Source organism: Nannospalax galili, unplaced genomic scaffold, assembly GCF_000622305.1.
Source record: "Nannospalax galili isolate Female #2095 unplaced genomic scaffold, S.galili_v1.0 scaffold278, whole genome shotgun sequence".
Classification (NCBI taxonomy): Eukaryota; Metazoa; Chordata; class Mammalia; order Rodentia; family Spalacidae; genus Nannospalax; species Nannospalax galili.
This window is the reverse complement of record NW_008347536.1, coordinates 12,645,492-12,660,251: the sequence shown is the minus strand read 5'-3', so window position 1 is coordinate 12,660,251 and position 14,760 is coordinate 12,645,492. Positions and strand designations below refer to the sequence as shown.

Genomic DNA, 14,760 nt, shown 5'->3' with positions numbered 1-14,760 from the left:
TGTGTGTGTGTGTGTGTGTGTGTGTGTGTGTGTGTGTATCTCTGTGTGTGCATGTGTATATAATGTTTTGTTCTCTTCTCCAAAGACCATAGTGTCTCTCTCATGTATTTCTGTTTTTTCCACCAGCTTGGCCACTGGACCTTGCAAGGTCACTCTGTAGGCTGGCTCATTAGGTCTGAAAGGGCAATTGACATTTGCCTTCTGTGGCTTCCAGGGTGCCCTTTCACCAGCAGGTCTCTCAAATGTCACAGCTTTTTAAGCCTCTGTGCACGGCTGCTGTCTGACCTCCCCTGGCAAGGGCTATATTGTGGGAGCAGCCTCCTGCCATGTGCTGGTGACAGGTGCCACATTCTTGAGTATTAAGAAGAGAGGAAGGTGGCACTTGCATGCCAGGCATCTGGCAAGGGTCATGTCTTTGCCCTATAATCTTTTTTAAAATTTTTATTTATTTACTTTTATTTTATGTGTATACGTGTATTGCCTGCATGTAGGTGAGTGCACCCGTGTCGTGCAATGCCCGAGGAGGTCAGAAGAGGCTGTCACATCCCCTGGGACTGGGGTTACGGACAGTTGTTAGCTGCCATGTGGGTGCGGGGATACGAACCCAAGTCTTCTGCAAGAATAACCAGTGTTCTTAACCGCTGAGCCATCTCTACAGCCCCTGCCCTCTAATCTTTACAGCAGCCCTGGGAAGGGATAGTGAATGCCCCCTTTTACAGAAGTGCAGACTGAGGCTGGCTGAAGAGGTGTTCCTTGAGGTCGACTCCCAGGCTGTGGTAGGTTCCACAGCTGTGCCAGATAGAGCTGTAAGGAATAGTGACTGTGGGGTCCTGGCCCAGCTGGATTCCTGGATTCCTGAAGATGCCCTTATGATTTTTTTTCCCATTGACTTGTTCTCCCTTTGCAACCTCAGACCAGCTGTGGAGGGCGGGTGAGTGTTGTGCAGTAGCAGTCCCTGGAAGGCTGTGAGATTGTTGGCTTGACTGGCTGCTCCTCTTCGCCTCCTGCTTTCCTTGTTTTCTGCTTGAGCTGTTGGCACTGAGCTGAGTGGTGACAGTAAGTCTCACCTGCTCCAGGCTGTGGTTGCTTGGAGGTGGCTTAGAGGGAGCTTTGACTCTGAAACTGGGGTCTGTTGGCTTGGCCCAGGGCTTCTCTGCACAGTTCCTCTGGCCTGGGCTGGGCTTTTCTCCAGCATGTGGTACCACAGCTGCTTTCCCTGCATGCCAGGCTGGGCTGAGCTGCTGGGGCATGACGACGGATGACTCTGGTGTCGTACATTGAATCCTGGAAAGGTTGGGGGATAGGAGAGGCTGCCAACTCCCCTGTGTAGACGCATCTGTCTTTAGACTCTCCAGGCCCAGATGTCAATGCATCCATTACCAATGACAGGTCTGACATTTCCTAGCTTGGGGTGAGAAGGACGGGGGAGGAGACCTTGTCCCAGTGTCTCACCCCGCCCTGGTGGCGGAAGCCAGGCTGTGCTTCTCCTGTGTGGCAGGACACCCAGAGCACCATAGGAAGTTTTTCCCATACTCAGCCAATCAGCATTAACACAGGAAGCAGATAGAGACAGCCCCAGGTCCCTGAAGCTCTGTCCTTAGGGCACAGTGGCCACCTCTGCCCTGGGGGCAGGCTGCATAGAAAATTCCACCTCACAGCCGCATATCCCAGCCCCTTCTGCTCTTTATAGTTGGGCTCCCACTCAATTCCTCACCATCCCAGGCTGCCCTCTGAACACAGTTCAGTTTATGAACTTTGTTCTAAAGGTCTTAGGTGCAAGACTTGTGGGCAAAGGTGGGAGCTGTATTTGAGGAGTCCCTGATAAGTGCTGTGAATTTGAAAATAAATTCTCTTTGATCTTCACAGTTATATTACACTCATGTATGGCTAAGATAAGGAAATACAGGCTTAGTGACCTTCCTCCCTTCATCAAATGTCATTGAGCCAGACCCAAAGCCAGTCTGAAGCTCTCCTGGCTCCATCCATGTCTGTGAACTCCATCCGGAGCTTCCGAGGGCAGATGTGAACAGATGTAAGCTCTGTCCCTTGCTGCCCACAGACATACACGGGTTCCATTCTGGTCGCTGTGAACCCCTACCAGCTGCTGTCCATCTACTCACCAGAGCACATCCGCCAGTACACCAACAAGAAGATTGGGGAGATGCCCCCTCACATCTTTGCCATCGCTGACAATTGCTACTTCAACATGAAACGCAATAGCAGGGACCAGTGCTGTATCATTAGGTGAGTGGCACAGCCCCATCCCCAGTGTGAGCCCCAGCTAATACTCCAGGGATGTTCCATGGATAGGAATATCACAAAGTTCCCCAGGAATCAGGTTGTGTCCTCTGTGTGAGTCACAGTACATAGAGTCACTCCCCCCACCCCTCCACGTCTTATAGCTCTGTTACTGTTTATGTTAGCTTTAGTGGTCAGTGTTGTTTCCTGATGGCCCCTGCTAAGTTATGGCCAGTGGAAATCTGTCTCCTGTGTTCTCTTGGACAAGAGGCAAAAACAACAACAAAAAACATTGACTGAGCATCTCACATGTGCCATGTTCTATGGCCAGTGTTTGAAGATATGGAGTTTCCTGTGGGCGTGGCAGAGTCCTGTGATTCTGTAACAATTCCCCAGCCCAGAGGACCAGACCAGCTGCCTATATTAGAGATAGGGGCTAGTGGGACAGCTGGGGCTGAGGCTTGCCTGCCATTCTCACCCTTTGCAGTGGGGAGTCAGGTGCAGGGAAGACAGAGAGCACGAAGCTCATCCTGCAGTTCCTGGCGGCCATCAGTGGGCAGCACTCATGGATTGAGCAGCAGGTGCTGGAGGCTACCCCCATCCTGGAAGGTAGGGCCAGGCTCTGAAGGTGGGATGGGTGCTGGAACTGGGGTCCAGCCAGCCTCACCTGTGACCTCTACCTACCTCATAGCGTTTGGAAACGCCAAGACCATCCGTAATGACAACTCCAGCCGCTTTGGCAAGTATATTGACATCCACTTCAATAAGCGCGGTGCCATCGAGGGTGCCAAAATTGAGCAGTACCTGCTAGAGAAGTCAAGGGTCTGCCGCCAGGTAGGGTCCAAACCCAGGTGTGGGTAACACATGGGCCAGAGCCTGCCTTGGGTGGGCATATACCTCTGTCCATGTGGTCTGGCCTTGCACTCACCACCACAAATTGCCACCTACTCCCCAGGGGTCCAGGGTCCCCCATGTGTGTCTCCTGCCCATGTGTGTCCACTGGCTTCAACACTGGTGTCCACTCCTAGGCCCCTGATGAGAGGAACTACCACGTGTTCTACTGCATGCTGGAGGGCATGAGCGAGGAGCAGAAGAAAAAACTGGGCCTGGAGCAGGCTGCTGACTACAATTACTTAGCCATGGTGAGGCCCAGGTACCACCCTGGGGGGCCACCTGCTTCAATGATGTGAGGAGAGGCCAGACCTTACCCATGTGGCTCTGTCCTGGCTCCAGGCCTGGCACATGGAATGTCTGTGTGGGCCTTCCTCTGTGCCTACTTGCCTCAGTCCGCCCAGCCTTGTCGGTACCTTAAGGCCTGTTCCTTGCTCACCTATACACATCTGTGCTGAATTCTCACCACAGACACTTCAAGGCAGGCACAGGACATAAAGACATAGACACACAGGAGCTGTATGTCCAAACCCCCACACATATACTGGCTTTTGAGGGACATGAAGACTGGGGCCTCTGCCAGGTCTTTCAGGATTGTAGGAGCGGCTGCTGAGGCCCCAGCCTCCAGGGCTCACTGATGGCAAGCTCTGATGCTGACTTCTTGCTGCTCTGTGGCCCTAGGGGCTGTACAAACAGCAGGCTGTGTTGGGAACCCTGCCTCTACCTTCCTGGGGAGGGCTTAGCCAGGCCACCAGGATTTGATGGTAAGCTGTCTGTGGCCCCTGGGGCAGTGTTCTGGGTGTGACATGATTTTCTGGATATTTTGGTATTTAGCTTGCTGGAACACTTGGACACACAGACACAGACATACACAGGCAAACAAACATACACCCAGAAACAGGGACACACAGATACACACAGACACACACACACACATACACAAACACATACACACACACACACACACACACACACACACACACACACACACAGCGATAGAAGGCTGCAGTGGGTACAGTAATCGCATTTACTCAGAATCCATGCACAGACAACAAGGCATGGTGGGGCATGCTTGACATTCTAGTGTTGGGCCCACAGAGTGCGCAGGATCCCTGGAACACCACAACCAGCCTTCCTACTTGGGACATTGCAGGCCAGTGAGGAACTCTAACTTAAAATAAGGTAATTGCCATTCCTGAGGTCTGATACACATCTGAGGCGTGCCTCTGATGTCTACATGCATGTGCACATACACACCTGCAGAGGCACACACAGACACACACACACACACACACACACATACACAAACACACACACACACACACACACACACACACACACACACACACACACAGCGTTGAGCTGGCTGTGTCTAGTTTCCCTCTGTGGTCTACACAGGATTACAGCTGGTGGGGACTCCCCTAAGAGTGGGTACCCTGGGGATGTGTGCAACCTGGTGAGACCTGGGTGCCATGGCAGAGGTGGGTGACTCAGTAGGCCTGGTGGCAGTGCCCACCTCTTCTTACCTGTGCCCTGGAGAAGCTCCCCAGGAGAGTTTAAGATGTCCTGGAGGTGTTGACCTCCCAGCCTTCCTGACACCCTACCATCCTCTGCTTCCACCTGGTTCCCCAGGGTAACTGCATCACCTGTGAGGGCCGGGTGGACAGTCAGGAGTATGCCAACATCCGCTCAGCCATGAAGGTGCTCTTGTTCACAGACACAGAGAACTGGGAAATCTCAAAGCTTCTGGCTGCTATCCTACACATGGGCAATCTACAGTATGAGGGTAAGGTCCCACGGTGATATGATCCACACAGGGCAGCTTGATACCTAGCTCCCAAGTTCCTGGCAGTAGATAGCATCTGAAATGCAGGTTAGGAGAATGTCAGCCTGATACCAGTCTTAGAGATGGTGCACTATGTGGGTGAGGGGCTGAGAGTTGACCCCATCCTTTAAAAACCCCTTCCACGTTTGGTTTCTTCTTTAAGATCAGATGGCTTCAAGAGAGAATAAATCTTTGAACTAATTTATTCTGTCCTGTGAATGATCAAACAACTCATTTGTTTAACATCCCCTGGGCATCACTGTGTATCAGGGTAAGAGTCAGGCACTGGGTTCCACTCCGCTTCCTCCCTGGTAACCAGTATGGACAAGGAGCAGAATAGGAGCTCTGGGAAACCCACTCTGTGAATGAATGTTCCCAGCACTAAGGCAATCTTAGGCTACTAAGTCTTGAAATATCGAGAGAAAGGTGTTTTGGGTAGAGGGATGAGCTTGTGCAAAGGCACTGAGGCCCAAGAGAGCAAGACACATTTGGGGAAGGACAAGTTCACAAAACCTGCCCACAGGTGGCAAAGAGTTTGGGGTGGAGGCTGAGGGAAAGCTCCCAGCAGGTGCCAAGCACGGTGCCAGGCAGGTGCTGGCATTTAAGGTCCCTATTCTTGTGCTCACAGGATCTCCAGAGAACATTAATCACATGTACATTGACCATGATGCTGATGTCCTCTTCTGTGGACAGAGCAGGTCCCTGAGAGTAGACGTGGCGGCCTGCTCCTCAGACTGTCCTTTTGCTCCCTCTTCCTCCTGTCCTGACACTGTGCTCCTTGCCTGGCAGCTCGCACATTTGAAAACCTGGACGCCTGTGAGGTCCTCTTCTCCCCATCACTGGCTACGGCTGCTTCACTGCTTGAGGTCAGTGCTGGCCTCTCCCACCCTGACTGTCTCTCTGAGGCTAGCTTCTGGCCAACTGTGGGAGCCCCTGGTTGGGAGAGTTCTGTTCAGTCAGGGGAACCAACTGTGCCATTCCTAAGGAGCGGCTGGAGCCTGTGGGCAGCTGCTCCTATGGTGGATGGGGCTGAGAGTTCTGGGCTGGTGCCCTATAACCCAGGGTGAGACCTGGGTGGAAAGGAGAAAGGAGGCAGCTGTGATACAGGGGGGCAGACTGTAGGAGGTAGGACTGGGCCAGAACCTGGGTGATTGCTCCAGGTAAACCCCTCAGACCTGATGAGCTGCCTCACAAGCCGCACCCTCATCACCCGTGGAGAGACAGTGTCCACCCTGCTCAGCAGGGACCAGGCGTTGGACGTTCGAGATGCTTTCGTCAAGGTGGGTGGTTGTGGATGCCCACTTTCTCTGACCCTCAGGAGCTTGGGTTGCTGATGGACATGTGCAAGGGGTCCCCAGAGCTGGGTCCTGCTCCAGTGGACCCTAGCCTTTGACTCTCTGATCCCCTGGGTGCCCTCTGCCTTCCTCTGAGCCTGAAGCCCAGGCATCTCATAGGAGCTGACTGACCCTGTACTTTCCAGAGGCCCTGATTGGTCCCTTCAGGCCTGCTTTGATCAGCTGTTCTCAGCCAGGGACATCCCTCCTAGGTATCAAGAATTCTGTCTGGGTGGAAAATCTTCCCTGCTCCTATACCCACACACTTGCCACTCACAAAGACCCCAGCCTGAGCCAGCCCTATGCCAGGCTCTGGACCTTCAAGGTAGTCAGAGGATAGGGAGGCAGATGGATGCTGAGACTGGACCCTGAAGTAGCCCCTTCCCAGGGTCATGGTCAGGGAAGGTTCTGAGTGGCAGTTAAAGAGTTGTCTAGGCGGGAGCACATGTATGGCCGCAGGGGCAGCTGAGTGAAGGCTTGGGGAGGGTTATCAATAGTGCAGATGAAGCTAAATGGGCTACAAAGGCACCAGGATCAAAGACTGTCTCCTGGGGAGGGTGCAGTTATCCCAGTGGCTGATGGGCACCTTTCAGGGTATCTATGGGCGGCTCTTTGTATGGATTGTGGACAAGATCAATGCGGCAATCTACAAGCCGCCCTCCCAGGAAGTGAAGAACTCCCGCCGGTCCATTGGCCTCCTGGACATCTTTGGATTTGAGAACTTTGCTGTGAACAGGTATGTGGAACACCATGACTGGGAAATGCCATGTCTCTCCATACAGGCTTTATTCGCCTAGCTCCAAGCACACTGCCAGGCTTGGGAAATGTGACTTTGGCTATCCTGGAGGCCCTCTCCATCCCCCGGTCAGCTGAGACCAGCTTGGGTTGGACACTGGGGAGGTAGCCTCCGGTCTCCAGGACTATGGTCACTGGGGAGGTAGCCTCCGGTCTCCAGGACTGTGCATCCAATCAAGTGCCAGGGTCTTAGGCATACTTGGGCACAGTATGAGGGACTGATGGTTCAAATAGGTTCTGGTGGATCTTGGAGCTGGAGGCAGTCAGCTCCATGATCCCTGGAAAGTCACTTCAATTCCTGCAATGTGGGATATCACAGAGCCCTCCAGACATGTGTACTGAATAGGAGAAGTGATGCTGCTGCTCAGCTGGGCTGTATCAGGGCTCTGCTTGCTAGATTTTGTTAGCCTTGACCTCTGTGACATTCTGGGTGTCTCTATGGTCCACCTCCCCAGAGTCTTGACTCTTTTCCTTCCCGGTGAACCTCACATGGGGCCTGGTCACTCAGGGAAAGGCCTTTGAGCCTGGCTTCTAGCCTACCTCTTCTCTGATGCTCAGTGACTTTAGACATGTCCTTGGCTCTTGCCAGGACCCAGCATCTTCCTCTGTGGAAGAGTTGGACTTGACACTCCCACCCCAGCCCACATAATAAGAGCCTTGAGCCCAAGATAAGGCTACAGGTGGAGGCAGAGCTGGGCCTGGATAGCAGGGCAGAAGTCCAGAATGACACATCTGTGGTCCCCTGTGTCCCATAGCTTTGAACAGCTCTGCATCAACTTTGCCAATGAACATCTGCAACAGTTCTTCGTGCGGCATGTGTTCAAGCTGGAGCAGGAGGAGTATGATCTGGAGAGCATCAATTGGCTGCACATAGAGTTCACCGACAACCAGGATGCTCTAGACATGATTGCCAACCGGCCCATGAACGTCATCTCCCTCATTGACGAGGAGAGCAAGTTTCCCAAGGTGCGTATGCCAGGTGTCCTCCACAGCTGCAGCTCAGTACTGGTGACCATGCATTTCCCTGGGTGACTCTGGGCCAATTCCAGGATGTTCACCTGCAGTCCAGTAAGCCCTGTGCCAAACCACAAAGATCTAAATATACAGCTAGTGCAGAATGGGTGCTCATGATGGAATGTGGTTTGGCTCAGGGAAAGGAACATAGAATATTATCCTCAGAATTTTTTTTTTTTTTGAGTTGGAAGTCCTGCTTTATTGACCAGGCTGGCCTTGAACTCCTGGGCTCCAGTCATCCTCCATCCTCTTCCTCCCAAGGATTTTAATCATAAGAAATAGACACCCCAGTCTGGAGTGTGCATTCCAGTTCGTTCACTTCTCAGAAACAGAGTGAAGCTTATAGAGCTCCTGTGTGGGGTGTGATGGGGGCAGCTGTTTAACCAGATAGAGGAAGGGTGGGAGGACGTGGGCAGGAAGGCCTGGAAGGTGGCAGCCCCTCTGTATCCTCAGGGTACCGATGCCACCATGCTGCATAAACTGAACTCCCAGCACAAACTCAATCCCAACTACGTGCCGCCAAAGAACAGCCATGACACCCAGTTCGGGATCAACCACTTTGCAGGCATTGTCTACTACGAGACCCAAGGTATAGGCAGTGGTGGGGTATCTCTCTGCCTGTGACTTGACCTTCTCTGTCTCCAGACCAGGGGTGAGACTCCACAGTGCTGAGTTCAGAGGGAACAGAAGGGGCTTCCGGAACCACCACATCCAGTGCTATGCTTTTTGTTTTTCCCCAAAGGTTTAGTTTGCTTTTTTTTTTTTTGATACAGTTTTCATTATCTAGACAGGCTCTTCTGGAACTCACAGAGATTTGCCTGTCTCTGCTTCCTGAGTGCGGGAATTATTTTTGCTTTTTTTTGCTGATGATAAAAGCTCTACTAAGCAAGTGCTCTACCCCAAGCTACATCCCCAGCTCAAAGGTTTATTTTTTAATACATTAAAAAAATTATGGCAAAGCATACATAAAGTTTACCATTTTAACTACCTTGAGTTACAATTCAGCTGCATGATACACATTCACAATGCTTCTCAACATCCTTTACAGAATTTCCCATTACTCCACATGGAAGTCAATAACCTATGCTCTGTCAGTAACTCCTGTCCTTTTATATCTCCATTCTGCTTGTATAAGTGGACTCACAGGATTTATCTTTTAGAGTCTGGCTTAGGTCTCTGATCTAATGCCCTCCAGGTTCATCCGCATTCTGACATGGATCAATTTCCTTCATTTTCATGACTGACTAATATTCTGTTTGGATATACCACACAGTTCGCTTGTTCTTGTGCTAATGGGCATGTGCATTGTTTTCCCTTTGGCTAGTGTGAGTGGTACTGCTGTGGGCACTGGATCTATATGAGTCCCCTGCTTTGGGTGTTTTGGGGAGGGCTCACTGCTTCTTTGGACATATGGGGAAACTGAGACTCAGAAGGGTACTGACTGTTCTCCCATGACCTGGCATAACCTAGTAGACCAGGCCTAGAAACAATCTAATAACCCATCAGAAACTTTCAGAAAGAAGGCAGTGTAAGCATTGAAAGGGATGCCTAGGCATCTACCCTCCCAAAGGCATGCAGCTGGTCCATTTAAAGCCAGAAGTTAGTGGACTAGAGAGATGGCTCAGCAGTTAAAAGCACTCTTCCAGAGGACCAGAGTTCAACTCCCAGCACCTACACCAGGTGGCTTACAACTGCTGTAACTCTAGCTCCAGGGGATCTAACCCCCTCTTTCTGGCCTCCAATGGCAGCCCCCCACACACATGGTAAATACATATAGTCACACAGATGTAAATGAAAATAAATCTTAAAAAAAGCTGGGGGGGCTGGAGAGATGGCTCATTGGTTAAGAACACAGGCTGTTCTTACAGAAGACCCGGGTTCGAATCCCAGCACCCACATCGCAGCTAACAACTGTCCATAACTCCAGTTCCAGAGAATCCACTGGCCTCTTCTGTCCTCCATGGGCACTGCACAACATGGGTGCATTTACCTACAGGCAGGCAATACACTCATATACATAAAATAAAAATAATAAAATAATTTTAAAAATAAATAAAAAGTTGGAAGTTAGGCAGAGGGATGAGAAACCAGGTGTATCCCACCTGTAATTCCCGTAGCCTTCCTGCAGACGCCTTGCTGACCTCCTGCTCACCCTGGTGTGAGAGAACAGCCTCAAGTTGACAGTCACTGTGGGTGTAATATACTGAGCTTCTCTGCCCATTGGCGTGAAGGGTCCCACCCAGTGTCAACAGCCTATGGGCATTCAGAGCAAGCTAGAGCTATTGGGGCATGCTCCCTCATGAACTGGTCCAGAAGTCAGTGGGTGTCTTCTATGACAAATGCCACCTTTTTCCTCTCAGGGACACCAAGGCCTAGAAAGGGGACCTTCTTCAGGTCACATAGTGAGGCTGGCGTGGCTCTGACAGCCTCCTCGCCCTACTGTAAAACTTCTATTACCATGACACCAGGCCCAGGATTTGCCCTCACAGGCAGATCAGGTCCTGTACTTGGTAGTTCCCACCCCTCAGGCATCGCAAGCCTGTGAGTACCCCATCTCCTGCACCACCCTAACTCCTCAGTCCCTGGGAATGGCAGGCCCCTCTGGGTGTGGGGAGCCTCCCTGGGTTGGTACCAGGGTCCTGAGTTCTAGTGTTAACTTCGCTATGGCTTGCTGTCTTCACTGAGCATCAGTTTCCTCTCTTGTAAGGTAGGGAAGACAATTGTTGTCTATCCCTCAATGCAAGGACACTGTGTAAAATATACTGCTCTTCCTAGTTATTGCTATTAGCTGCCTAGTTAGTTGTTAGCTGCCTTATTGGTAGCTTGTACCAGATCAATGCGTGTTCTCTCTCGGGGGACACACTTAACAAGGTCTTTGGTATCGTAGTTCAAAAGACTCTTTGGAGAGATTCAGCTGGGAAGGGAGAGTGGCCTTACTCTCTTCTTGAGACAGAGGCTTCTAGGCTCAGTGTCCCCCACTATAAAATGGATGTGGGTAACTAGGTGAACTCTGAGGGCTTCTGGCTCAGACATTATCTGGGGGATCTCTGGCTGGGGGAGGTCTGACCACTCTTTGCTGCTGCCTAGGCTTCCTAGAGAAGAATCGAGATACGCTACATGGGGACATCATCCAGCTGGTCCATTCCTCCCGGAACAAATTTATCAAGCAGATCTTCCAGGCCGATGTTGCCATGGTAAGGCTATACCACGTTTTTCTGGTAGGAGGGGCCCTGGAAGCTAGGCCTGGGTAAGACCCTACCCTTGTCCATCCATGGAGCCCCTCAAGCCACAGAATGGGGATAGGAGACAGGATTTTCTAGGGCTCCAGAGAGGCCTGGGGAGGCTTACAAGATGCTCCTGTCTGGTCCTTCTCTACTGACTTGGGGTATAATTGATGTGAGAGGTCACAGAGCAGAGCCCTCTCAGGATTTACTTCACCATGGAGGGTCACCTACTAGACAGGCACAAGGGGAGACATGGGGTAGGTGTGGCATGTTGGCCACCCTGGACCCTGAACTGACACAGAGGACTGCCCGCCCTGCCTGTCCTGAAGCCCAGGCAGGCATCTGACAGACTTTCCTGCAGGGCTGTTTGTCTTTTATTTGATTCCCTCCTGTCCCTGCTTCCCAGGATGTAGGGGAGGCTGGCCGGGAGGGTAGAGAAACCATGCCTGGGTGCCCATGCAGGTACTTGGGATGGTGGCCAGGACCCTCACCTTGACCCCAGGCCCCCTCCTTTGCTGTCTTGGTGGCTGTTTGGCCCTCCGCTGCCCACCCCTCTCCTAGCTCACCTGCCTATGGTTCCCCTTGTAGTTTCTCTGTGGTTATTCATCCGGCACCCTGGGCCACGCAGCAGCGTCCCTGAAGGTAAAAGCCCCAGGCTGGGGCCCAGGATGACCATGGCAGGAGAGCTCAGCCTTCTGAGGCTGATACGAGGGGAGAGAAGGCTGGGTTATTTTTTTTTTCATCTTTTTTTGAGTGTGTGTGTGTATCTATATCTATATCTATATCTATATCTATATCTATTTTTTGTGGAGTGGTTTTGGAGTGGTTTTTGTTTTTGAGTTGAGTGTGCTATAGGTGTCTCGGTTTCTTAAGGGGAAACTGAGGCCTACAAGAAGAAAGTTGAAGGTTCCTAAACCTTCTGGCACACCCCTACTATTTAGCTTTGTGCCTATAAGCCCTGGGAACTCAGTGGGACCGTGACATATGCGTCAATAAGTACAGGTGACCTTCTGCATAATTTGCTCCCCTTTGCCACCCTCTTCCCAATTCTGCATCTCTCTGTCCAGTGCTGATGGCCCTCACATTTGGCCTGATGCTGGGCCCCCCTAGAGCACTAGGACAGTTAGTTCATGCACTTCCTGCATGGGGGCAGGATTGAGCTCTGAGCCTGTCTGGAACATGGCTATCTCCTCCACTGTGAATGATCTTGGTCCCCATAGCCATATACAGACACAGACACAGACACAGACAGACACACACAGACACACAGACACACACACACACACACACACACGAAGCCTCTTTTTTTCCTGAGTGTGATGCTTACAGATAATAAACACCTTGGACAAGTCCCTGCACTTTCCTGAGACAGAGCTGGGTTCCAATCCTGATATGTCACAAACGTGTCAGCCAGAATGGGTCAGGTGACCGTGGGCTGCACTGGGGCAGCAGACACAAAAGTCTGTGATTGTGAGTGTGCACTTTTCATATGTGTGTGGGTGCATGTGTGTGCATATGCTTGTGGAGGCCAGAAGTCAACCTTGGGTGTTGTTCCTCAAAAGCTGTTCACCTTGTTTTTGAGACAGGGTCTCTAACAGACCTGGAACTCACCAAGTAGGTTAGGCTGACTGGCCAGTGGCCCCTGTGGATCTGTCTGTTCTGCCTCCCAGTACTGGGATTACAAGCATGCAACACCATGCCTGTATTTTGTATGTGGGTTCTAGGGATTTGACTCAGGTCCTTATGCTTACAAGGCAAGCACCCTACAAACTGGGCTACATCCTAGACCCAAGAAAAAGATTTGCAAGTGCTGGAAACACAGCTGCTCTCTTGCAAAAATTGTATCAAAACTCTCCTGTCAGGGTCCTGCTTCCAGGGACCTAAACACTCACCTTGGGCAGGCAGGTCTCCAATGTCTGAGTTGTCATCCTTTGACCCATCCTGGCTGATTGACAAGGAGACCAGCGGAGCCCAAGGAAGGACACTCTCTCAGGCATGGGGAGCCCTAATTAATGTCTCAGTCACGTGTTCTGGGGCCACAGGACAGTTGCCTACACCTGCCTGCAATTTGCCTGCCTCGTGACAGATATCCGCCATCATGAGGCCATCTGTCTTCTCTCAATCTTCTTCTGTGCTCATTTCATACTTTGCCTTTAGACTTTGACTTCAGTCTTTACCCTATCCCAGACATCCTCACACTACCCCAGGAAACAAACATCAGGAAGGAGGCATTCCCTGAATAAAACAGAACCAGATCAGAACCCCTCTGGCTGAAGCTTGAAGAGCAGACCACCGTCACTCATTTCACACATTTATTCATTTACACATTCACTCATTCACACATTTACTCATTCACTGATGTACTCATTCACACATTCACTCATTCACCAATACACTCATTCACACATTTATCCATTCACCCATTCATCCATTCAGTCATTCACAGATTCACTTTTTTACCCATTCAGTCTACAAATGCTTATTGAGTGTCTACCAAAAGCCACATCTGGTCCTAGGTCCTGGGACACAGTAGTGAACAAATAGTAAAACAAAACAAAACCCTGCCCTCATGAGACTTATGTTCTAGCAGAGGGGGAACAGTGAATGAACAAAGCATGCCAGGATGTGTGGCCTGAGTGGTATGAAGACAGGGTGGTGGCATGTTCTGTGACTGTGCATGAGGCTCAGAGCAGGCCTCACTGGGAAGTTGGTAGGAAGGGGAAGACACCAGCCTCAGAGGGAAGACTTTGCAAAGAGAGGGGTGTGTTTGTGCAAAAGTCCCATGTGTACCAAGAGGCTGAAGTCCCAGGAGAGGCATGAATAGGTGGTGGAGCCCAGAAGCTGCTGGGAGTAGATCCCAAGGGCACTGTGGGTCCTTGTAGGGCCCTTTCCTTACTTGAAGTGAACTGACGTCACTGGAGGGTTTGAAGTCAGGAGCGATGTGGCTGATTTCTTTACACAGTCTCCAATTGCTGAGTGTATGGAGTATGGGGTGCAGATTAGGGTGACAGGGTGGAGGACCAGTGTGAAGGTTGCAGCACGAGCCTGAGGTAGGCCCCGCTGATTTGTCCCATGTGAGAGAAGAGGTATGAGGATGGTTCCTAAGGGTTTGGTGTGAGCAGCTGGAAGGGGAACAGTCTGTGCACCATGGACAACACTAGGAAATAGAGCAACAATACTCCAGATGACTGAGGTGTTGATGGCTAGGTGTGCCAGGTCCTGGGGGCACAGCAGTGAGCAAGGCAGACTGGGAGTGTCTTCATGGCCCCAGTGGAGGAATAGATAGAAAACAATAGCTTCAAGGTTATGGATCCAAAGAAGGGTATGTGTGCAGTGTTCAGTGTGTATAGTGTGTGTTGTGTGTGTCCTGAATGTGTGTAATTTGTGATTTTTTTTTTTTGGTCTTTTTGAGACAGGATCTCCCTGTAGCCCCAGGTGG

The 14,760-nt window shown here is 51.2% G+C and overlaps 1 protein-coding gene across 1 annotated transcript in view; it reads left to right on the top strand.

The window, feature by feature from the left end:
- Positions 1–14,760, top strand: part of Myo7a (myosin VIIA) — a 72,826-nt gene that overhangs the window by 17,334 nt on the left and 40,732 nt on the right. Inside the window, exons 5-15 of the mRNA XM_008844211.3 lie at positions 2,060–2,244; positions 2,726–2,847; positions 2,930–3,072; positions 3,267–3,380; positions 4,762–4,915; positions 5,744–5,820; positions 6,115–6,234; positions 6,882–7,024; positions 7,839–8,049; positions 8,551–8,686; positions 11,185–11,291. Coding sequence (XP_008842433.1) covers positions 2,060–2,244; positions 2,726–2,847; positions 2,930–3,072; positions 3,267–3,380; positions 4,762–4,915; positions 5,744–5,820; positions 6,115–6,234; positions 6,882–7,024; positions 7,839–8,049; positions 8,551–8,686; positions 11,185–11,291 — 1,512 coding nt within the window. The remainder of the gene's footprint in view (positions 1–2,059; positions 2,245–2,725; positions 2,848–2,929; positions 3,073–3,266; positions 3,381–4,761; positions 4,916–5,743; positions 5,821–6,114; positions 6,235–6,881; positions 7,025–7,838; positions 8,050–8,550; positions 8,687–11,184; positions 11,292–14,760) is intronic.